This window comes from Catharus ustulatus, chromosome 1 (assembly GCF_009819885.2).
Source record: "Catharus ustulatus isolate bCatUst1 chromosome 1, bCatUst1.pri.v2, whole genome shotgun sequence".
In the NCBI taxonomy this organism is placed as follows: Eukaryota; Metazoa; Chordata; class Aves; order Passeriformes; family Turdidae; genus Catharus; species Catharus ustulatus.
Genome location: NC_046221.1, coordinates 71,421,214 through 71,447,073, shown reverse-complemented (window position 1 = coordinate 71,447,073; position 25,860 = coordinate 71,421,214). Strand labels below are relative to the sequence as shown.

The 25,860-nt window shown below is 41.9% G+C and overlaps 1 protein-coding gene across 5 annotated transcripts in view; it reads right to left on the bottom strand.

Annotated features, from left to right (window-relative positions):
• ECI2 (enoyl-CoA delta isomerase 2) overlaps positions 1 to 16,634 on the bottom strand; it is a 31,058-nt gene extending 14,424 nt beyond the window's left edge. For 2 of the 5 annotated variants that reach the window (XM_033073137.2, XM_033073156.2), the window contains exons 1-2: positions 16,497 to 16,582; positions 3,317 to 3,506 (exon numbers count right to left, since the gene is read on the bottom strand). Coding sequence is in view for 1 of the 5 variants with exons in the window: in XM_033073127.1 (XP_032929018.1) it covers positions 16,497 to 16,558 (62 nt within the window). In the remaining 4 variants the exon portion in view is untranslated. Of the gene's footprint in view, positions 1 to 1,489; positions 1,702 to 3,316; positions 3,507 to 16,496 lie in introns of all 5 variants that reach the window. The other 3 variants (XM_033073147.2, XM_033073127.1, XM_033073164.2) reach the window with 3 other exon arrangements.
• Positions 16,635 to 25,860: the final 9,226 nt, after the last annotated feature.

Here is a 25,860-nt window from a genome sequence, read left to right as displayed (position 1 = left end):
CGGCTGCCAGGTGGAGGCGGGGTGGAGTGGAGGTGGGCACGCCCTGACCCCGTGCAGGTGGAGCCGCCCCTCCAGAGGCATGCCCTGGCCCCATGGAGGCAGAGCCGCCCCTACACAGGCACCCCCCGGCACCGTGGAGGCGGAGCCGCCCCTCCAGAGGCGCCCCCCGGCCCTGGAGAGGCGGCATGGAGGGGCGGCGGACATGCCCCAGCCCCGCCGGTTACAGGTGGGCCTGGGGGCCCACGGCGCCCCTCCTGCCAGGTACAGGCGGGCCCGGGGGCCAATGGCTGCCGAGTTGAGGCAGGGCCTCAGCCAGCAACCGTGCGGAGGGAGCTGGGGGCAGAGCCTCACTGCAAAAAAAAAAGTGTGCCTTATAGTCCGGTGCGCCTTATCTGATCTACAAAGTTGCGAATTTTGCCGTCTCCCAGGGGGTGAGCCTTATAGTCCAGCGCGCCTTATGGTCGTGAAATTACTGTACTTTGGAAAAGGGACTGTCAGTAAACCAGCTTGTAGACACTTGAGAAAAAAAAGGCAGTTAAAATATTCTGGGAGAATAACCTCTCACCTGAAAAAGGCAGTTCCATCAAAACCTCCCCCAGAAGTAGCAAACCTAGCCAATTCTATAATACTCCATAAAAGCAGGTTTACTTCAGTAAAGATTGGAATCAAAAGCCAAGAAGTCTTACAATTTTAATCTATTTCAAGAGGGCAAAAGCGTGTTGTCACAGGGGGTTTTTTTGTTGTTAAATTGCAATATATGTTAAGCATTGTTATTATTTTTAAAATGTTTGCAGTTTATGTATGAACCTTCTTTATTCTAGTAAAAAGAAAAAACTTTCCCTATTCTAACTTACAGACATGCCTGTCATGTTAGACCTTCATATATATGATAGACTATATTCAGTCTCATTTGAAAAATTAATGAGTATTTCAAATGGAGACTGACAGAATGCTTAATCAATTTAATGTTAATATTTAAGTTACAGGACAATCATTTAAAAATCATGGAAATTCTGCCTTTTTATACACGCCTAATGAGAATTTAAAAGATGTTCTACTGCCTACCTCAAAAATATCCTCTTTGCTCTTATTTCTTAAAGAAAAATTATTTTCTGATGAAAGCCTAAAAGTTGCAGGCAGAACGTGTGAAGAATGTGAACTGCTCCCCATTAATTTTATTTCTCTTCCATTTTATGTGGATTGATATGTAAAAATATTTGTAAGACCTACTGGTTTTATGTCCTATTACAACCCTTCTTTTTAAATAAATTCCAAGTTCTGATATCTTGGAGATAACAAGTCTGAATGACAGACATGGAAAGAATATTTTTTGTTATACACAGAATTTCTTCAGAAGTGAAAGGATTTCAAAATTTGCGTCAAAATCTTATGCCAGTAGCAAGAAACCTATCTGAACAATAAAAAAAATGGAATAGGCTAATCAGAAAAGGTTGCAGGAACAGAAGGTCATTTTACTTAAGCTGATCACCTGTAAGCCTTTTTTAAGACAGCAGCGCACCCAGACAAACATGGGGTAAACAACTCTCACTGTAACCAACATCCAAGTTAGTGTGTTCAGAAGACTCAGTCTGAGTTTCATGAGTTCATCCCTTAAATAGCCAGGAGGTTATTTAGCCAACTTGTGGACTCCACTTCCAGCATCAAAAAAATACAAAACACCTTCAACAGGAAAAAGGGCACCTAAATGGAAACAGATACAAGATTTTTAACATTGCATCTCTTTCATTACTCTATCCTGGAGTCCCAGAACATGACACTTTCAGTTCCTATTCCCAAATGTGTTTTTAAAGTCACATTTCCAGAAAGAAGAAACGAGAGTGCAGGAAGAGCAGTTGTTTGTTTTGGTTTGGCTTTTTTTTCCCTCCAATTTTGCTAGGCATCTTTGGAACTACTGGAATGCAACTGCTCCCAAGAAGATGCATATATCTCTACAAATTTTCTTGTCAGTCTAGGCAGTGACTGAGGTAGATTCCATGTTTAAAAATGGAGATTTGGGTTTACAGCATGTTTGACAATCTGGATTTCACTCCAGCCTGGCTGTGGTCAGTATCATAAAAAGGCTTTAAGAATCTCTTTTATATGCAATTTGATAGTGATCACAAATTAACAAAAGTTGAGGATGACCAGCTGGGGAGAGGAGGATGACAGAGCAGCTGGTCTGAAGGTATGTACACGCATTTATGGTTAAGACTGATTCAGTTTGAGTTTCTCTGCATTTAGCAGGTCATACTTCTCTTCCTTATTAAGAATGCAAAGCAGACAAGTTAGAAGAGGATGAGAAAACAATTAGGTGAATCAAAATAATTTGGCTAGGGAAAACTAAAATGATCTTTCAGTAAGTCCTGGTTCAGAGGAACTTTGCTGTTTGGTTATATTTACTTTTTTGCTTCTTAGTTAAATGTTTGGGTAAAACTGTTACCTATCCACTTCAAATAATTCATCTTTCATTCTTCTTTTCCTCCTTACCTACTGATTTGATTTGCAATAGGAAATTGTGCAACCTAGGTGTTCATTAAAGTCTGTTGTTAAGAAAAGGCCTTTTATCTTTCATTCTTCCTTGCTGCTTGTAACTCAATTCTCTGCAGGACATTGATGATTCACCCCATTCCTTCTGCCTTCTGATCTCTACAAACATTTCCTACACATCAGAGATGCTCATCAATTCTCAACATGCTAAGGCTAACCTGATTACTATGATTTCTCTATTAAAATAACAACAAAAGATGAAAACACAAAGGAAAAATTAAATTATTTCACAACTAATTCATCTTGGGCAGGACTTCATTCTTCAGAGGCACACATGAACAGCAGTAAGAAAGTTTCTCCATCCCAAGCAGATCACACAGAGTGAGGAGATGACACCTCTCAGCACACACAGCAGCGCTGCCACCTCTGGCACTGAACAGTGGTGCCATGCCACAGTCCAAGGACAGAGGAACAGGAGAGGCTGCTGCAGTACAGTGTGCAACAACTTGCTTCCTCCATCTGCTGCTTCCTTGCTGTGACACTGAGTCCTTCGTAGTCACTCACTGAGTGAATCCATGCCTGACTTCAGCGGTCACGCAAGACTTTGAGGAAACCATGTAAGGCAGGCAGAGAGTCTGGAACCTGACATGCAAGCTTTTAATCCATGCAGAAAAAGAAGCCTAGGAAAGGCAATCAAAAACCCCTCTGTATTTTAATTTCTCATCTACTAACTGCAACAAAGTGAAATCATTTCCTTAACAAAGCTTCCTGCTTATTGCCCTGCACCCTGTGGCCAATTAGCTGCCACTGCCCCACTGCTACAAATTACCTTGGCTGTAGTGGCACCCACAGAAGAGTGGCGAGGGCTGGGCAACCTCCCCCAGCTGGGTAAAAAGCTAGCTCCCACCAGAGAGACAGAAGCAAGAGGAGTCACAACTTGGCAGTGCAGTCTGAGTCCATGACAAATGCCTGTGCTCTCCTGCAACACCAGTCACTGGGGACTTCGCAAGGTGTACACTCTGAAAAAAGAAATAAATCCGGGACATCACTGTCCAAACCTGAAACATCCAGGCTGACAATAATTTCATATTTATTGCCTTGGTTCAGACATCTCTCTGTTGCCACTCAATTGCTCAGGATATCTTGGAGGCTCGTCCAAGATCCTATTCACTATCTGTTCACTTCAGTGTCTCTTACCCCACTAAACACTCAAATGCCCCTTAAATTTAGGACTGCAATTACACTGAAAGTAATTTGTCACTGTTTATATTATTCACAAAAAGACTGCAAAGCCTGTTAAAGGTAGGCCTCTCACTTTGGTGTAGTTCTGTCACTTGCATAAGGACTTCAAAAGAATTTAAAATGCCAATGTTTTGTAAAATACTAACTGCTCACTTTCTAACTTTTAAAGCAACATAGCAGTTTCCTCATACAGATTCAGGAGAAGTCAAAAGATCTCTTTGCATAGCAAACATCAGACAGACTCAGCAAAAGAAAGGGACAGATGTACCTGAAATCCATCTTCCATTTACTTATACAAGTTTTCTTTTAAACATTCGTAGATCTCGAGGAAATAAAGCACATAGAAAAGCAGACAAAACTCCTATTAGGATTAAAAGCAGAGGGTGGTGCTAGATACACATGGGTTTAAAACTCTTGACAGAAACGGAAAACACTCATTTTACATTATTTTAAGTAGTTTTAGGGAGACAAGCAAGAAAAAGAGCAGGAAGTGTTGTTAGACAGAAGTAAGAAGCACATGCAACTGTCACTTGGATGAATCCCACATCATCCTTTGTCCATTATGTGTAATACTTCAGATCATGTGTACAACATCCCTGCTTTGCCATGATCACTATCTCAAGGTGCTGTCATTTTTCCATTGCTCCTTCCACACGTTCCTCATGCAGAACAGCAAAGGGCACGGTAATCACCATCTGCCATTTCCCAGTCACAAAGTTTTACAGCATCATAAAGTGGCACTATTTCTGTTTGTGTTCTTTCCATCTTAAGAGGAAATTAAATTAAATACTGGTTTGCTGTTGCTGTTTAAAGGGTTGTATAGGTTGTTTCTTATTGGTTTTTTTAAGTTATGACACAAAGCAATCAATTCCCACAAAGCTCAAGGCACTCAGTGTTTGGTTATAACCTAAAACAACCTTCTGATTGCATGCCTCTCCTGAATCCCTGCAAATAAGAGACAGCACATGTTTCCTGGTCCAGCCAACACCTGATTTGCAGGTGCCAGCCAGACCTCCAATTTTTCTACAAGGTTCAGGAGCCTAAAACCTACCCCAAGAGCTTCACCTGCCCCAGCACCAGCAAGTGCTGCTCTTAGAGGCTGCTCTGAGGTCACACAGGAGGAGAGCAGCCAAATGAGAGCTCCTTGCTCCCTGTCCTCCTGCTCTGGGGACACATCCATCCACAGCAAGGAACCACGCGTGCTCCCTGCCAAGGTCACTGGGGCAGTCCTTGCCCACTGGTGCCTGGATAGTACCACTTCAACCAGCTCCAGGCTTCATTCCCCTTATTTCAGCAGCACTTCTCTGTTTTGATCCTCCCTTAAAATTATCCTGATTTTTCTCCCTGGAGGGAAAAAGGGATCTGGAGAAGGAATAGCAACTTTGGATCATTAGTTCAGCTACATCAAGGGGCACAAGAGCAGAGCTGGTGGGACAGTTTGTCACCACTAGCAATTGTAGCAACTGTGAGGAAATGATGAGTGTGAGGGGAATAGAAAACTATATTTAAACTGTAACTACCAGAAAACTGAGTGAACCATCTGAAAAAGAAAATTTAACCTGACACATCAACTTCTCTCATCCTCCCCCAAGCCCTCATATCAGAATCTCTAACAAGATTAAAAAAAAAAAAGTTTAATTATCAAATAATGACAATGAGCAAAACATTAGCAGTACCACGCTTCCTTGGTAACCAGGAAAATAACATTTATCATTTTCCATATCACTGGCAGTATTTTCTGCATGCAATAAATTTAAAGTTGTACTTCACTTTATTTTGCTGACAAGAAGAAGCTATTGTCTATGCTGTTAACATAAAAATTACTAGAAAATTTTAATCTGCAGGTTCCCCAAGTAATCATTCATCACACCATTAGTTATATTCCACTGAAACCAAAGAGCTCACAATTTTTTTTACATAGCCTGAGCACTTATACAGCAATATAAGAGCTTTCCTCATACTACTTAAAGTGGCGAAATACCAAGTTTTATTAACCATGGCAACACCATGATGACTCAGTAGACAGAATTCCAGCCTTCCTAAAAAAAAAAATCCCCAAGATATAAGGAAACAACTATCCCTTCCTGTTCCAATAGCACAGTCCCTGGTAATACCCCACTATACCACAGCATGGAGTAACTGAAATTTATTGCATTCAGGCAATAAGAATGTTCCTAGTGTTCTCATATTTCCAATGTATCTAACTGGTTGAAAACATCAGTTCAAATACTCTATAAACAATTTACTTCCTTCTCCTTTAACAAACAAAGAAATTAAAGTAAAATTATTTTCCCCTTTACATTAGAATGTTTCAAAAGTTGTTCTAAACATAAGTTTGGGGTATAAATCCTTATCAGTTTTTACCATTTTACACTTCTACACTGTTTTGACATATAAAAACTAGAGGATAATTATGTGTCTATTGGCAAATTGAAGTGCTGAATCACTGTTGTTTAGTGCAAGTGGCTCAGCTGTGCTTGATAGTTTCTTTTTCAATATCAAAGAATAGCTAAGAATGAAAGCTCTAGATTACCATTCACTGAGACATGAAATGGTCTGATCTTTGTGCTCTATATACACACAATTTTATTTTATTTATGCTCCCATCCCAGCTGCTGGGAGGGACACTAGAATCATCTCCTGAAATCTCCACAAGAACTCTCTCATTCCAGCAGACTTAAGTTGACTAGACATGGTGAAGGCATAAGAGAACCTCCTGTGTGTGCTCAGTCCATGTAAGACATCTCTAAAAGCAGGAAGGTTTATGGATAACCTCTGAAACACATTTCAAAGTTAAAAACAGGAACATTAGCAGAAAAAATACAGAGTGGCAATACTCATACATATGACATTTATTGAAAATCATTGAGAGTTTATTGCAGCATTTGGAGAGCAGCAAACTCAAATACATAACTTAAAAAGTTATGAACAAATACTCAAAATCATTTTGCTGCTAATGGAGAATAGAAAAAGCCATTTTGATTTGGCTTGCAGGGACAAATCTTGTTGGCTGTACAGAGAGGTAGAAAACATATTTTAATATTAATGGTTTATGGTCAACATAGGCAGGTTTCTTGACAAGGATACAAACAGCTCCTGCAGCTCCCACCCACATCAGGGCACCTGATACTTCTCATAGTGCAGCTGAATCCGTGAAAGGAAACAAAAATTTTGTCTGAGGTTTGCTTCATCTCCTGAATCCATGACACCTAGATACAACAGGGGTGGAAAAAAAGAATACTGAACAGTAACAAAGCAGTATTTGCCAATGGCTTATCCTGCCGAAGTCTAGATCTATTTCAGTCAGCTTAGAATCAAACACTTTAGGTCTAAACACAAAGTAGCACACTGCTTGTAGTTTTGTCAGTATTTCCAGCACCCACAATGAAACAGACCAACAGGCTGTCTTTAAAGACCTGGGGCAATTTACTCAACAAAAATCTGATAATCTGAAAAAAGTGTAAAAAGCTTAAATTATAGCATTTAGAAGACTGCACCTAAAGCAGCACCTCCCAAGACATAGGTGTTGTGGGTTGGCCAGGTTTAGAAATTTTTCCCATTATAATGTTAAGCTAGCCGGGATGGCTCTCCTATTAGCCGTTAAGAGCTGGAGACAAAGGACTAGCTGAAGCAACCTGATAGCTCCATTAGGGAAAGGTGGAGTCCTGCTTTTGTTTTTCCGCAAGTAAGAGGACACTGGGGGTAGGAGAACTCTCACAGCTCGACAGCCGAACTCGAGGAGAGAGGTTCCTTTTCTCCTGTTGGGATCAGGCTTCTTGGATTTGGACTGCTAAAGCTTCCTGCTTCCTCTGAACAACTGGGAACTGGGACGCCCACGGTGAGCAGAATTCCTTCCTCGCCCTTTCTTCCACCTGGGGCGGTGAGGCCACCTGGCCCCCTCCCCTGCCCCTGCAGCAGCCGCGACTGAGAAGCCGCCTGCCCTGCTCCATTGGAGAGCCATCGGTGACTGAAAAAGGGACTGGGACAGAATTCCGTTCTGTTCTGTCACTGTTTTTTTTTTTCTCTTTCATATAGCTGATGCTGTTTTTGTTTGTCTTATAAATATATCAGTAAAGAACTGTTATTCCCAACCTATACCTTTTTTTGTGCCTGCGAGTTCCTGAATTTCCTTTTCCTGGTAATACTGTCCCTTTAAAGTGGGACAATAGGTCAGAAGATTGTGTTGAATTGTGCCAGTTATAAGTGGGGATGCAACACAGGCAGAGTCAAACTGGCTTCTGCTATCATTGTAGAGATCATATAGAATTATTGATCTGGGAAAGAGGTGGACAACCCATGTAACTTGGAAGTTCTTCCTCTGAATAAAACTGCTTTTCATTTGGCATCGTACTGGCAATTAAGAAAATCAACACAAAACCAAACAGATTCCTTTGTTTTAGAAACAGGCTGACTACTATACTGACATGTTTGAAGCAGTAAGCAAGTATGCATATCATGGTATGAAATGACAGCATATTTGAAATTTTAAAAATTACCCTGTATAATGGTTAGCTACTAAGGACCAAATTATTAAAGAATTATTGGCCATTCTACAAGCTACGTAACTCTTACACCAGACCTTATACCAGAAAAAATATTATCAAAACACCTTACCAGAAAAACATTAGCCACTCTTTTGGAGGGCCAAACAATCAGCAAAGAACCCATACAACACAATATTTCTAATCCTCAGTAAAGAATTTTTATTCACAATTAAGAAAAAAATCTCTTCTTCTCAACACTGATAAGGTGACATCTGGATCACTGTATCCAGTCCTAAGTTCCATAGTACAAGAGACACGGTCATACTGGAAAGAAACCAGAAAAGAACAAAGATGCAGCATCTCACATATGAAGAGAGTCCTAGAGAACTGGGATTGTTCAGAAAGCTGTGTTCCACAACAATCCATCCTCAGGACTTCCAGACACTTTGGCTTGATATTAGCTATGAACTGTGAAATCCAGCTCAATTTCACATAGCTTGCTGCTATGGATTACATTTGGTTGATTTTTAACTGCTGTGTTGTGTGTATTTCCAATTTAATAGTGTGCTTAAAAAGGACATAAGTTTACAAACACACTTTTCAGGAAAACTATCCAATCATCTCACCCCTACCTTTTGTCTTTTAAGTTGTCTTGGCAAACCAGCATGAGCAAACAAGATTAGCATGAGTGTTTGCAGAGAAAGCCTCCCATTAAGAGATTTAGTTGTTCATTTTGTTGTTCATTCCTTTGACTAGTTAAGCCCAATATTCAAAACACAGTGGATTAGTTTATTCCAATGGCTATGTTTCAGAATACTGCCCCTTAAAGCAAAAGAGAAATTCAAGATCTATTGGTGGTATGAAGAACCTTTCTGAAAGACTCCGGAAGTTATCTTGCAAATGCCAGGGGAGTTTGATTTTACCAGAATTTGGAAAAAACTTGCTGCAAAAGTCAAATGGCACAAGGTTTCAAGAAAGGAAAGAAGGTGGCTTCTTTAATAGATAGAACAAAAAAAATTTACTACTTAAAAGGTAGGAAAATATGATGAGCTCTCTAAACTTCCTAAACTGACTTGCACCAAGACAGAAAAGCTTAGGGAGAAAACAGGTTTAAAATCAAGGCAGATATGTGCTCTGCTTGCTTTTCTGCTGGCCAGGCAAGGGTCTGTGACCCACATAACTTAGATCACAGACACCAACTAGAACTACAGATCTGACCTACCAAAGGCAAGCTTGCAAAGATAATCATCACTATCTTGAGCAGGAGGAGCAGAGCAGAATACCTGAGCACTGCAGAATCCAGCACAAGCCAAGGAGAGCTGACAAACGGAAATCTGTCACAGAAGATGTTGGTTGATAGGGAATAGTGAAGAGCTGAGCAAGGCACACTAGTGCAGCCTGAAATTCAGCACCAAGAGGCACAACTTTCAAGAGTCAGAAACCAAAATGCAAGAGCCTGTGTAAAACAGCATCAGGGAGTAAAAAACATACTCCCCAAGGCCTCCCTAGTGTATGATCAGGGTCTGTTTTGTACTGTGGATAAGACACAACGCTTGTATGTGGACACATTTCCCATGTCAGTGACCCAGGTTGCATTCCCATTCAACTGCTAGTGAGTGGGGAAGTTAACAAGCAGGTGATCAGGAGGCTGCAGGTCATCTGCTGCCTACACCTCACTGAGATCAGCAGAGAAACAAGACCCAACTCACCTACATCTGGAAGGAAAGTTTCAGGCATAGAAGCAGCTTCTACTGCCAGCACCAGAGGTTTTGGTACAGACCCCAAGGAGATCCAGGAATGTTTGCAAACAGGGTTTTTAAGAATATAGTCTGATCTATTACTTGAGAGCAACACTACAAAAATGCAGTCTTCCTCCTTGCAAAGGGAATTGGATTAGAGTGGTGAGCTAGAAAGTTCGTTCAGAAGACATCGTTATACACGAGGAGTTAGGCCCCGCCCTCTCCATGGCGTTAGCCAATCACAGCTGTACTAAAGTTACTTAAGCCGGCGTTTGCCGAGAAATAAACGCATTTCACCGTCGACTGCATCAGTGTAGCGAGTGATTTGTCCGGCGACTGGGATTGTAAAAGTGTATGTGTGTGTGTTCGCTGTGGCCCGCTCTAACCAGGTCGCCACTTGCCTTCGTTTCTCCCCCAACGAAGGCAACATAGTGGTGCCGAAACCCGGGATCGCCCCCAGGTGTTCGGGTGAGGGAATAGCCCCCGATACACGCGGCTGAGGGCGATCCGGGTGACGGGACTCGCGCTGGAAGAGGTGGGCGGTCGAGGCAGTTGGATCTGACCCCGACGGTGAGGACGCTCATGTACCGCCAAGAAATGGATGCGCTTGGCAAGGTAGTTTCCCAATTGCATAGGCAATGTGGCATCCAATGCAAATCAAGGAATTTTGATTACGTAATCATGCAGTTGTTAAAATTGAGGGCGACAGACCGTACCACAGACACCCTGCATTCAGGGTGCTGGAGGGAGTGTACTAACGCCTGTGCTAACAACGTGATTGTCTCCAGCTCTGGTAAACGTTTGGAGAGCTGGGGAGGAGTTGTAAGGGCTCTGGAGGGAGCATTGTTGAAACGGGAAACTTGGAGAGCAGCCCGAGACTGTTTAAAAATCACACCGAAAGTGGAGGTGGCCGCCACTCAGTCTGCGTCTGGTGATCGTGCGGGGTCGAAAACTGACAACCGCTCACGGCCCCAGTCCCTTATCTCAACCCCCAATCCAGCTACTAATCGGTCGCCAGACTGCAAGAAAATATGTGAGTCTCAGGGCATTTTTAAAGAGGCAAGCCCTGAAGAAGTTTTTAAAAAAAAAAAAAAAAAAAAAAAAAAAACAACCGCTGCTCTACACGTCACAAGATGACGCCGAGCCTGAGGGCGAGGGGCGGGGCCAAGAGCTTTCTCGCGCCTCACACACGGGCAGTGACAAACATGAGGGGCCATGGTGGGGCCGCGGGTGGAGGCTGTGGAAGCGCTGCTGCGGGAGCTGCTGAGGGAAGAGGCGCTGTCCCGCATTGCCGCCCTCACCGAGGAGCTGTTCCAGGCGGCGGAGGGCACCTCTGAAGAGGATGGGAAGGTGGCGGAGGGAGAGCCCCCCGCTCCCAGCCCGTCGGGAGGAATGGGGGATTCCTCACACCCCACAGCCCTGGCCCAGGTTGGTGCCGCAGCTCCGTAAACACGAGCTGCTGCTGCTTCCCACCCTTCGCGGTGAAACCAAACCTGTAGCACTACTGAAACGTAAAGAAAAGAATTAATTTCTTCATCGTTCGCCCCAATAGCGTGGAAGTTCAAAATAAAGTGGGCAATGTTATTTTTAAAAGTCAAAAAAAAAAAAAAAAACCCAAAAAAAAAAAATACCCAAAAAACACAGGGAAAAGAAGCGGGGAGAAAGACAGGAGATTTGCCCCAAGGCATCTGGGCATCGAACCAGCCAGTCACAGAAGAAGAACATCTAGCTCCCATCCACGCAGCAGTCCCTCCATCAGCTTCTTCTCGCGCCAGGACTGCGGGCGCTCCTCCTGGAGGGGCACCGGGTCCCCATCCAGCAGTCCAGGCAGGAGTGCACCCACACATGCGAGAATTCCTTTGCCAGTGCCCTGGTGTGCGGACTCAGCTGCAGGTAACAAGCAAGAGAAGACATGGCAGAAACAGCTGAAGAACATTCTGATATTCCAGCTGTTGTTCCTTTATCGGAGTATGAAGCAGCAGAACAGGAAAAGACGGAAGCCCAATGAGTGAAAGATGCTGAAGCAATGAGAGAACAAACCTCAGAGGAAGAGAGAGCAGAAAAGTTAGAGGAGACCCTGAGGATGGAGTAAGGATCTGAAGGGCTGGTACATGCAGTTGCTGTTACCGTTGTGGAAGAAGAAAAGGTAGTGAGCAGCATTGAGGAGAGATCACCATCATGGATATCTGCTGCTCTGACGAGTGCATTGAGCAGGCAAGAGAAGAGAAAGAAATTCAGAAAGCAGCCGAACTGAGTGTTACTGTGGAGGATGCACTGCTAAGACAGTGCCAGAGACTAGAAAGAATGTGAGTGATGACACCACAGCAAGTGAACTGGAGCTAACCTCTGAAGCAGTGACTGCTCTGGAGACAGCAGAAGCTTCCTATGCTAAAGAAACGATGGAAGCTAGTTGTAATGGGCAGAGGGTACGCAGCAGTAAAAAATGATGACGTCATCAAGTGGTGCCCATTAAAATCCATAAAGCCCGTGCTGTCTAACAAAACCGATGAAACTAACGAAATCTCTGAGTTTCTTTTGACAGGTTCACCGCCGTGATCCATCTCATCAGCCTCGCGTTCCATCTTCGTGCTTCGGTGTTCTGTCGTTGCCAAACCTGCTTCATCGGCCAAGCAAAGAACTCGAAGACAAGTTCCAGCGTCACGGCCAAACGCTCCGGCAATGAAACCAGTTCAATTCCCCTGTTTACCCAACAGCCCTGTTTACCACCCATGTGTTCACCCTAGTGGGACTAGTTGCAGTTGTTGTACCTGTGTTAATGTTCGGTTCCCTTTTCATTGTTAGCCTGGATAAGTTATAACCAAGTTGCGATTGCATTTTGACGTTTAAAATAGTTCACGTGTTGTTACTAATATGTTTCACGAGTTGTTACTAACATCAGTTTAGCACAGTTGCGAAGGCTTAATCGGTCATGGAGAGGGGGGAAATGTGGTGAGCTAGAAAGTTCGTTCAGAAGACATCGTTATACACGAGGAGTTAGGCCCCGCCCTCTCCATGGCATTAGCCAATCACAGCTGTATCGAAGTTACTTAAGCCGGCGTTTGCCGAGAAATAAACGCATTTCACCGTCGACTGCATCAGTGTAGCGAGTGATTTGTCTGGCGACTGGGATTGTAAAAGTGTATGTGTGTGTGTTCGCCGTGGCCCGCTCTAACCAGGTCGCCACTTGCCTTCGTTTCTCCCCCAACGAAGGCAACAGATTAGGGATGACAGTAGACAGTAAGAAAGAAAAAGAAAGCTGCTACAATACAGAAATAGAGCCTGGTGGGGGGAAAATGGGTGAAGAAGCAATAGTGCCCTCTTTGCTCAGCCAGCATGAGAACATCAGAACAAAGCTCCTAAAATTTGTACGTCCATACCCAACCACAACCATCTGAATAGGATTGACAGAAAGGACTAGACATTTCCCACCACAAGAATACAAGGCAGACTCTCTCTGTCTGAGGCCAGTTAGGTCCTCATGGCCAAACCCAGAAAAATGAAACAGAATGGAAAAGGGGATACCACCAGACTTACTGGTCACCTCCAGAGTGGCAGTAGGCTCAAAGAGGGACTTGATGGCAAGGCTTACATGTCCTCTGTGCTGGAATCTCCTCAAATGCAGGAAACTTTACTGCATGTCTGTAGCAGTGGGAAAATGTATTTATGTGCTCCTCAGATATTAAAAAGAAGCGAACAAAATCCTGTGATGCAGGTGATACATCATTAACAGCAATCAAAAAGTCTTTTTAGGGAATGACCTGGAATACTGAACTACTAATTGAAGGAGGCCTCTGATCACAGTCACTTGATGAAGCAAGAAACAATCTCTCAGCTGCAAGAGATCAGTTCCTCCTCTGCTCTCAGTGCAGTGTTTCTTCATAAAAGCACCATTTCATGGCAAAGCAAAGCCTTTGGGCCCTGAAGACCCAGGACTTTACATCTGACTGGTTCAGTGGGAGACAAGGCAGAAAAGAGCCATAGCCTTTTTCTGTGGATCTACAGGTCTGTAATCAGAGAGAGGTAAAGGAAAAGATGGAAGGGCTATAATGTCCTGCTTTGCCATAAATCTGTTAAAGGGTGTTTGATATAACAACTAACAAATACAACTGCACTACCAAGTAAAGAGCAAGCAATTCAGGGAGCAGGATCAATTAACTCCCAGGCAGAAGTACAAAAAGACTGCAGAAATTTAATAAGTACTGTTGTGTATCATGCTGGAACACCTGAGCTCCTGCCATGTGGGTGGGCTGTAAGCATCCAGATGTTTTGTCATGAGATGATGAGAGGATGCCGAGAAGAGATTTGGAATGCTGCTCAGGAGACAGATGGAAGTGAACTTGAACTCTTAAAGAGTGCTGCCTCCCAAGCTGAAAACCAGATACTGTAGTAGATATTTACTGTGAGCAGGAAGTACTCCTTGCACAGGGAGAGACCAACAAGGCTGCAGAGCAAGGAGAAGCCAACAGTATAAGAAAAAATTAACTGGCTTTCAATTCACTTCACTTAAAGACCAGCATTTAATAGTGCTCCCATGAAAGTTTCATGGCAAAGATCTGAATGCAGAGGGGCCTCCAACCTCAAAGATCTGAATGCAAAGACTGTCAAATGCTTACAGCCCCAGTAAGACTCTTCTGAACGTGCATTTGTGCCAGTATCCCCTCTCCTCAGATGAATTTAAACTTGAAATATTATATACTGCAACAGAGCAGGACAAGAAGACCTGTGGAACGTACAATTCTGTGTCTGAAAGAATTATGAATGTCTTATTTAGAAAAAGTAACAAACCAAAACAAAGTAAGAGGAAATCTTGCATTTGCCTTTATATTTGTACAAGTCTTTCTCTTTCAGTGTTCCAAGGATATGACTTCTTTTTCCAAGATTAGGCAGCACTTCTTGCAGTCTAAATTCACTGGCACAGCAATGTTGCCAGTGTCTTTGACAAAATTCTGCTTGCATACTGCTAATATAAAAAATAAAGCTCAACTTTCTAGTGTTCCAGCATTAAAAATTGCACTACTTTTCTTTATTATATCTGATTAAATGCTAAAAACATGAAGCCATTATTAATACTGATTTATGAACTGCTGTTTCATACAGAATCAGGCCATTTCAAATACGTCTGCTTCCACCAGCCTAACACTGATCAGCAGGTCAGTCTTTTACATGTTTTCTCAATTTAGAACTGCTTTCCCTCACTCTCATTGTAACAAGTTAGCTACATTAAATTAATATGATTTAGCTGAGAAAGCTTGCCTAGAGAATTCTTTTTTTTGAAATGAGGGCAGAAGTCATTTAATTCTCTTTGTTTCTTCCTCTGTCTTAGGATGTTCAAATAACTTCTTACAAAGTTTTGGGTGAAAAATATTACAATTTAATGCATAAATGTCTTACAGTCTTCTGGTTAAGATGCACTCATGCCTAACAGACATTACTTGGATATTGGAGTAAAAGCATCTCACTTATGAAAGTGTGCACTGTAACAGTCAAATCTAAATGTTGTTACCAATCAGAGTATCACACATCTTTAAATCTATTGGTATGATGATGTCTGCTTCACTATTCTATTTAGGAACTTGTTTACCAAGTATATTTAACACACCTTGCTTTTTATTGAGTATTGAGCAATTTTTGATAGGAAGAGGAAACTCTATCAAGTGACATACTTTGTGGTTCTTATTCATATACAAGCAACTTTACAAGCAACATATACAAGCAACTTCACAGCTTATTTAGCTGTTTTCAACAAAAATGTGTATCACACAATTCCAAGTGCAATTGCAACTAAAGCCATCCTTTCTGCTTCCCACTGCCCAGCTAACCCTGAAGGTGCACAGGTGCTGTACCACACGCTCCTGCCCATGAAACTTTACTTGGAAACAGCTTAAAGACAAAATGGAATAAATAAAGGTGTAGAAGATACTGATTATTTGGAAAGTCAGAACAGTCTTAGCAAGAAGACCTAATTAGCTGGACACACAATTAAGCTTGGTTTTGTCAAGGGCAGGCTTGCTCTGAGTAACCTGGTCCAAAGCTGGAATTCGATGAACTCTAAGGTCCCTTATAACTCAAACCATTTATGATCATGTGATCTATGCGACTGATAAAATATAACACAGAAAAGAAGAAAAGGCCCAAACATCTTGGATACCTCCCCCCCAGCCTAGCCAACAACTTTTCTGCTGGTGAAATATTCGCGTCAGGAAGGCATCAAACACAGATTTCCCACTCCGACGCTGTGTTCAAACACTCAAAGGCGGTTTGTACGGCCGGAGGGGTGCCCGATCTTAGCAGAAAGCGACCTCCCCCATTTTTGGGACTAGAGCGGCGCCTGGCCCGGTGCACCAGCGGAGCGGGCAGGGAAGCTCCTGCTCCGCACACCGAGCCCCGGCGGGAGGCAGCTGGGGCTGCCCAGCACCGACATGGGCACAGGCACCCCCCGGCACGGGCACGGGCACGGGCACGGGCACGGGCACGGGCACGGGCACCCCCCGGCACGGGCACCCTCCCAGCCCCGGCGGGCAGCCCTGAAGAGATCGACACTCACCTTGTCCCGCAGGGCGCCCGCCAGCACAAGCTCCGGACGAAGGTCAGAGCTGGGGACGCCATAACTAGGGGAAAAGCAGGCGGGAGGGAGGAGGAGACGGCAAACCCCGCCCTGCCGGGGCCGGATCGGTGGCAGCCATCCGCCCCCGCCCCGGGGCTGGATTGCCGCCTCCATGGCCGCGGAGAGAGCGGGCTGAGGGCGGGGCCGCGGCGGGGCCGGGCTGAGCTCGGCCCTGCCCGTAAAGCGGGCGGGCAGTGCAGTGTGGCGCTCGGCTGCGAAGCTGTGGCTGGGAGCCGCAGAATCGTTTAGTTGGGAAAACACCTCTGCGATCACGGAGTCCAACCTATGACCCAACATCAGCTAAACCATGGCACCACCTAAGCTGAACTTTGTGCAGTTGTTTCTTGAGCGCATCCAGGGATGGTGATGCCACCACCTCCCTTGACAGCCCATTCCAATGTCTTCATTTTTTCCCTGAAGAAATTCTTCGTAATGTTCGAAATCTGAGGCTTTCCTGATGTAGCTTGAGGCTACGACCTCTCATTCTGTCACTCGTTGCCTGGGAGAAGAGGCCAATCCCACCTGGATTCAACCTCCTTTCAGGCAGTTGGAGAAGTGATAAGGCCACCCTTGGGTCTCCTTCTCTCCAGGCCGAACACCTCTAGCTCCCAAGGTGCTGATAATAAATAATGGAGAGCAGCTTAGTGACCCAGTTCCCTCAGTACCATGGGATAAAATCCCATTAGGTTCCTTAAACTTGTGAGTGTCTTCAAGGTGCTTTAGGCACTGCTCAGGACTCGCTCCTTAAACTCGCTCACAGCAAGAGTAACAGGACCAGGCAGTTCCACGTGCCGCAAATTCTGCAGGGTCAGAAATGGAACCAGTCGTGGTGCAAACCTGGTGGTCAGCCAAGGTCACCAGAGCAGTCAATGGAAAACGAATTGACATGAATTTTGCCCTTTCATGGGCAAAAGTCGTAAATGTGTCTCAGTCTCCCCAAAAGCAGCTTGTAATGGGCATTGTATTGTTAATTACAGCCACTTATTGTACTAACTTTCTGTTTAGGAAGCTCCTAAAATGTTTGCATTCTTGTTTGTGCACACAAATCACCTGGCAGGCTGCTGAATGGCTTGGTGTCTGTACCTCAGTGGCACTGGCACTGTGTAAGGGCAGAATAAGCACTAGTGTCTGCCCCATCTAACTTAAAAGATATCACTATTTATTGCTCAGTTTTTGCTCTTTCATCTTCAGTTCCTGAAGGTATATTTAATTTTCCCTTGCTTTGTGAAAGATGTTTCTCTTCGGTACTCTGAAGATCTTCACAATTCAGGTACTCAGCTCTGTTAGTTTCCTTTCAAAACACACCTAATAAAATCACCTTTCAGTCCTGGGGCTTTACCCTCTCCTCCCCAAAAGTAAATGCCTTTAAGACTCTCCTCAAGGATAAATGTTTTGAAGCTGCTAATGACCTGCAGGTCTCTCCTTCCTTAAGTGTTTGATTATAGTTTTCCAAATAGTACATAACTGTTAGAGACTAACAACCAGGATGGCACATTTTCCTCCTCATACTGCCAAGGTCATGATGTGTGACTGGGTCATGTAGCTGATTTTTTCTAACATAGCTTTGGGTTTCAAGTATGGGTGTTCTTTGAACTTGGCACACGACTTTTACTCATGATTACAGACGCAAAAGTCTAGCATTTCACAATTTCAGAAACAACCTTTACTGGTTTACAGTTCTAGCAGACGTACTTAAAGCAGGTGTTTATTTGTGTTTTAGCCTCTCAGTAGCAATTTCCATCTCTGCTATACTAGACTGTGATGTGGAATTGTTTCACATTTGCAGAAGACTTTAAAAGCACTCTCCTGAAGGTGTTGCAGTAAATGTTTCTGTTAATCTATATCCTTATTTTCCCCTAACCAAGCAAAACTCATGTTTTACAAGCATGTAAGTTGTTGGAGACAGTATTCTGAACATATAAAGACAAACTGTGGACTGTTTTACTCTGAGATATAGGATCAAGGCTTATTCTGTGAATAAGAGGAGAATTTGGCTCTAAAATACTAGCATTTGTTTTGCTGTAGGAACACATTTTTTTTTGAAACGAAACCTTATGAACACAACAATTTTAGTCTTGTTATTTGTAAAGACCAGAAAAATCACTACAGAAATGTAATGCAATGAATATAAATTGAAAGTTTACTGTAGTAGTATTGCTAGCACTAAAGTAATGAATCTAGAGAGGGCTCCCTAGAGGACTCATTTAGTAAGTTGCTTTAGATTTATTGTTTGACAAACAAGTCCCTCATGGCAATGCCCTCTCTAGCATTATATTATTAATGGTAAGATGAAGATTTTTTTCCTAGCTGCACTTTTATCCTTGGGTAAAATTCTCACGCTCTTCCTTTAGTTCATCTTCACATTTTCTGCTGCTGCCTAGAAGTATAATTTTGTTTAATTTCTTTATGCTGTATCTATGTCAATTTAAATAGACCAGGCTTTTTAATAAAGTCACACTGGAAGTTCTGAAAATTCATTAACGTTTTTCAGTTTTGCCTGAAGACTGCAAAAAGGCATCTTTGCATTCAAAGATGGATTGCATCCTGTAGGATTAAATACAGACACTAGCAGTATTCTGTGCTTATAGAGAGGATATGGAGAAATGATAACCTCAGCGACTTCTTTTTCTCATCACCTCTCTATGATACAGGTCACAATCCATGTATTGTGTGTACAAGAGTGCAATTTGCCACATGTGTCTGTCACTAGAAACCTGTACCTCCAGGTGTCCTCCTTCCTTTTTTCTTTTCTCTTTTTTCTTCTCTAGTTTTTCTCTCAACTTCCTAGCATTCATCTCACTGTTCAGGTGAGCTAACCACTCCCCCATTTTATTAATATCTCAGCACATAAACCTCTTTCTGTCCTATAGGTGGTGTTATCTTTCCTTACATATGTGATACAGTTTATTTTCTTAGCAAGTTTTTAACTGTTTCTTCTTTTGATGTATTCTTATTCCTGGAATTGTGATATTGGGGGAGCAAGGTCACAAACCTTAAAGATTTCAGTGTGGCTCAATGTTACGCACTTTTGTTCTATCCCTTTATATATGGGCACATGTATAAGTGCTAGAGAAAACACTGGGCCCTTCTTATGAAACACCAAATCATGCACTAAGCTTCCAGACCACAAGATCCTGATGTTTTATTTGCAGAATGATTGTCTGTTGTAATCTATACTTACGTGCTGTGTGTTTCAGCATAATTGAAGGCTCTCTGATGTGTTGATACAAGCCTGAACAAGAAGTGTTTTGCGTAACTTTGCGGTGGAAGGGAGGAACAGTGTTGACACAATCAAAGCTGATTTTGATACACTAAGGTGATCACTCTATCATTTGTACCACCAGTTTCTTCAGGAAATTTGCATCAGTTTCTTCTTCTTCAGTTGTGCAATATTCCACAGTCTCACCAGCACGATAATCTTTTTTTTCTTTTTCTGTGATGATATTGCTTGCATCTTTGCAATAATTTCTTTAGTCTTTGTGTTGGATGTTTGATTGCTTTTCCTGTAGATTTTCTAAAACAAGCTTTTTGTAATGTTGCTGGATTAAACTCAATGTTAAGGAGTTGAATATTTGCAATTCTTTACCATGATAAGGCAACTGTTCTCTCTTTGATGGAAGTGTTTATCCAGAAAACAGATGTGTTGTGTACTTTATTATTCGGAACTTGATTTCCATGATGAATGGTTTTCCCCTTGAAAACCAGTCCAATAAATTCTTCAAGACTCACTTTCTGATGATATTAGCATGTTTTTTGCATTGATGATGAAATCCTGTTTCAGACGTGCAGGAGAGAGGGTTTTCATAGTTTTGCTGCTACAGTGTAGAAAACTACAATATTAGCAAAGAGCATTAATCACTGATGTCTTTGTAAGACTGGCTTTAGAACCTCATGTTTATGTGGGGGCTGTTTTTTCCTCAACATGAAAGGTATGCTCAGTTCCTGACACTCAAGAAGGAATTAGACTTGGATTTATTTACTTAAGCAGAGGTTTTTACCAACAGCGAAATATAAATATGAGACTCAATCAGGAGCTAACAAATTGTACTCCACTTTTCTTGGCTGGATTGATGGTTCATTCTCATGCAATCATTAATTCTGGAGGAACAGCCTTTTTGCAGCATTGTGCTTACTTTGGATCTAAAATACCAAGTTCTCGGTCCACAATTCTCAATAGTCACCTCCACTGACCACCTGGTGCATGCCTTGAGCTGTTCAGTCTTCTCACACTTTGCCCTAATGTTCAATCCAAAACCATCCCTGTTACTCCAAACCATTGCAGTTCTTTTACCATGAATGTAAATTAATATATGCCATCTAGCTTCAGGTTATCCTCATCTAATAAAAATATACCCTCTTCTATCTTGAATTATGAATGTTTCCAAAATTCTCAGCATTCAGTATTCAGTGGACAATACATATAATTTTTATTAAGATCCTATGTACTGGACTATAAGTTTAGGCCTATCTCGCTGAAATATTTTCACTGTAGAGTATCTGAGGGGTTAAGCCTCCTGTCTGCAAACAACTGCAATTAGTTAGGCACTATAATGTTATTGAAGGACTTACCTCAACTGTACCATGTTAGCTGTCACATTTTTTTATTGCTTAGTTCTTCTCTCTGTGTGCTGTAATGTCTCTCAATATTTTCTTCCAGAATTTCACTGTAGAGTGTTTCTCATCCCTTTACAATACAGTTGCAGAAGGCACTTGTTTTGCAGGGTCTAATACAATTTTCTGTAGGTAGAATGTGGGCAGATTCTTGTTTACTTTAGTCATCCACTATTTACTTACAGTATTCAGACACTGGAGAAGGCTGTTTATGCTGTAGTCATGATCATAATAACTTTAGCGCTTCTTATCACCAGCACTTAGCTACTCTTACAAGTCACAGGTTCAGGTTTAAACAAACTACTTGGCAATCTTGTTTTGAGGCCTCTTCTCTCTAACCAGTGTTTTGGTGTTCAGAAATTACTATGCTTTCCTCATCATCTTGCTTGGTTTATTGAATGAACATTTAAACTGCATAGGAATATTATTCTAAAGATGTTTAACCAGAACAGAAACAAAAGCACAATTGCAAATTTATTTATTTATTTATTTATTTATTTTAGGAAATAACATGGAAAGCAATCTCAAAGATATTTTGTGAAGCTTTACATGGTAACCAGCAAATCTATGTATTTAGCTCTTGAAAGACTTGCATGTTTTCAAATATATTGAAGATTTGCAACCCCTATTCACAATCTGTGGAATGTGTGCATTCTCATCCTCCTGTTCTGAAGTGCTACAACTATTTGTGCAAGGCTACATGTCATACCTTATTTGTCAGTACTTTGGCAAGTTAACCATTAAAATTAATCTGCAAATGCAGGAAATGAGAAAATCCTGTTTGAATGCATCTAAAATGATATGCTGAGTTGCGGTGGTTTTTCACACCAAAAGCACCTGGTAAAGAAACATTATTGCCTGGAATTCAATCAGGAGATGTAGTTACAGGAGTCTATTTTTCGTATGAATCAACAAATGGTAGAACTGTTAATTAAAGGAATTAAAATCCTTTTAAACTGGAGTTATTTTAGTTTCCTGAACCCTTAAATGATGCAGGTTGTGGGCTCATCAGACCCTTTTGCCAAAAAACTGGCACTCCTATTTTTGTGCTTTCACTTGAGATAAAAAAAATTTTAAAAAAAGAAAAAGCCACAAGAAACCAAACCTATTTTGGGCCATCATTTCACAGTTTAAACTTTAAGCCAGAATAAGCAAACACACTACTAAAAGGAGCAATTTTTCTGTTTTCCTCAGTCCCTCCCAGTTCACTCCCATGCCTTGTTTTCTGCTGACAGGGCTGTTTTCATGGCCGTGCATTGACCCGGCTCAGGGGATTGATCTGTTACAATTAACCAGGCAAAACACAGTAAGTAAATAATGGTTAATTGTGACCCAGATCAAACAACTTATCCTTTTTGTCACACACATGAATGCACGCTCATGCTGATGCCAAGGAGGGAGTTATGAGGGGTCCTGACAGGCAGCGGGATTGCTTCTTTCAGCAGCAGTTACATCAGCTTATGATATTAAGGCATTGATGCACTGCCTCTGGGGAATTTGTTTTGGTTTCTGTCATAGCCTTGAGGGATTTGGTATGCTTTCTGTCTTGGGCTGTTTATATTCCTAAAATGTTTTATTTTGCAGGAAGCACTATACCTATAAGTAGGTACAAATGCGGCTGTTACCTGGCTCTTCTAGGAAGCATATTATAAAGTGACAGTGATCTGCATCAATTAGCATGTTAAAATGAAACTTGACAGAGAGATAGGGGAAGATATTAAATCCCTACACGTTTTTTTGTTGGCAGAAGAAAGTGAAACTATTAATGGTTCCAGTAGCAAAAGACTGCATCACAGTCTTTGTACTCTATTAAACGATTGTTGTAGTAAACATTTTTCTCGTGTGAGATTTTCTGGTCCTTGATGTATTATAAGTGTTCTCTGCTTCTGCTTGTTTGTTTGTGATCACTCTTGCACAGCCCGGGGTGCAGTGCTGACACCGGTATTTGTGTGGGTGTTCAGTGAACCAGATCAGAGAACTGATGCAGTTAAAAAATAATCCATGCAAAAAAACTCATTGGCTGGACCAGTTTCCCATTTTGATTTACTCTCTCCACAAAAATAGCGAAGCTGACACAACTCAGAGCACAGTCACTCTTTGAGATACCAGATTTCTGAAACACTTCCATTTGCACTGCATCACTATGTTTAGTGATAGTTCCTTTGTTCTTTCACCTTTCCACATGGTGACCAGTGTCAGCAAAGGAATTTTAGCAGTAATCCCAGTTGGGTTGGAGTTCAGTGCAGCAGGGCATTCTTCTTGTACACAGTGTAATTTGGAGATGGGGTCCTGCTAATTCATTTCCTCCCACAGCCCAGGGCTTGCATGTCCTAGCAGACTCCAGGCCACCATAAATCTGTTGACAAGGGTATGGTGTAGGTCTGTCTCAGAGCTTTGCTTGAGCTGCTTGCACAACTCAGGGTGTCTGAGGCTGTTGATTCCTCTTTAAATTTGAGCTAGTGATTTTGTGGGGTGTTGATGATGTTCTTGGAAGCTACTCTAGCAAGTAAGATTTTTCCTTTGTAATTCTTATTTGCATTTTTTCTACTTTTAGACAAGTTTAGTTTTGAGATTGTGGTCAATTTTAATCAGTATGTACGTCTTGGTTTAACCCCAACTGGCAGCTAGGGGTAACACACAGCCTCTCACTCAGCCCACGCACAGAGAAACTGATGGGATGGCAAGGAGAACTGGAAATAAGTAAAACCCTCTGTTTCAGGTAAAAGCAGCTTAATAACTGCAGATAACAATAATGATGATGATGATGATGATGATGATGATGATGATGATGATGATAAGGGAGAAAACAGAAAGAGGTAAAACCAGAGCAGAATACATTTGCTCACCTACCACAGACCAATACCCAGGCCCAAACAGGGATTGTTTCCCAGACAATTTTCCCCAGTTTATATACTCAGCATGATGTCTGTGGTATGGAATATCCCTTTGGTCACCTCAGGTTAGCTGTCCTGGCCATGCTTCTTCCCAACTTCTTGTGCACCTCCTCCCTAGCATAGCATGGGAAACTGAAAAATCCTTAACTTAGTGTAAGCACTACTTAGAAACAAACATCAGTATGTTGTAAAAATTTGTCTCAACCTCAATCCAAACCACAGCATTATGCCAGTTCCAAGGAAGAAAATTAATTCTATCCAGTTGAAAACAGGACAATATATTTCATGCACTGCTATTTCCTTTTCCACTGCCCTAACAACTCTTGATGGAATAGGAGCAGTAGGTACACAGAAGGAATGATACATGCCAATTGCAAAGATGTGCATAAGGATATCATGATACTGAGTGACTGGATGATAAAAAGTCAGATGAATTCAGTCTAGAAAATTTTATATGATATCCATTCTATTTTTAATAGATATGCTAAAGTATTGAGCTGTAATAATTCTGAGATAACATCAGTTTTGTGCTCAAGGGCAATTAAAACAGAGATGACTCTTTGCATCTTTGTCCACGTCTATATGAATTGGATCAAAATGCCTCTATATCATATAAATATTATGAGGTTAAGGAAGTAAACCTGCTACCTAGATGCTTTGATATTAGAGGTATATTACTTTGAAATGATGTGAACTAACCTGACATATATTTGATTTGCTTTAAAGTTATAATTTTGGTTTTAAATTGGATTGATAAGCAGGTCATATAAAGGAATCTATTAATCATTGGAATGATAGGAGTACTTTCCCAAGGGAAATCACCCCCACACACATCCTCACAAATCCCTTAAGGATTCCTGTAACTTGAGAGTCAATTTAAATAAAAAACTTACTTATCATACTTGGTCAAAATTTTGAAATCCTGATACTTAAAATCTAGTGTCCCTTGTTTTTTTTTTAAGTAAATTATCTCTTCCTGTAAGTTTTTCTGGTCTACCTCTTGTTTCCTTTTCACAAATTACCCCCTCAGTCTCTATTCCGTTGCCCCTCTCCTGCTCCCCACCAATCCAGCCTCAGACTTGCTCCTGTGTTACTAGTTGCTTTAAAGAATTTCATTCAATATTTGCCTAAGGCAGGTTAATCCTTATAATTCACATAGCTGAGGAATCTTATGACTATTAATGAAGTGAGAACTTGGGCTCTGGCTTGATTACAGAATGAACTGGAGCAGTCCTGGGGCCCTATATTTCCTGTGGAGAGAACCTGAGCATAACCAGTGAATTGCCTTGAATTGTAGCTAAAATGAAAGACAAGACTGTTTCTACTCAAAAAAGAAACCCAAGCTGCTTAAAACGGATTTTGCATTGCCAAGAGAAGTTGTTATCATCCTTTAATTTAATGGCACCCATTTTGTACCAATAAGTAAAATTGTTTCTTGAACAACAAGGTAAAGTTTGTTTAAAAACGTGATGCCTCCTTCCTACACATATGCGCTTAAGCTGTGTATTGCAACAGTACTGTAAGTCCTGTGAGCCACAAGTGTAGCCTCATGCTTAAAGGGGAAAACTGTACCTGACAAAGAATTTTGTGTTGCTGCACTAAGTTGATAGAATATTCTCTCTGTTGTGGTGGAAACAAACAAGGTCAATGAGAGGATAATGGTCCTCTTCCTCTAGTATGCAATAAATACTCTTTAATTGTCCAGTGCTTTTAGTCATGTGTGAAGAGTGCTTTGCAAGTATTTCCCTTAACAATAACATATTTATTACTTGGAAGGTGCAGAGCTGTAGTTTGCCTCT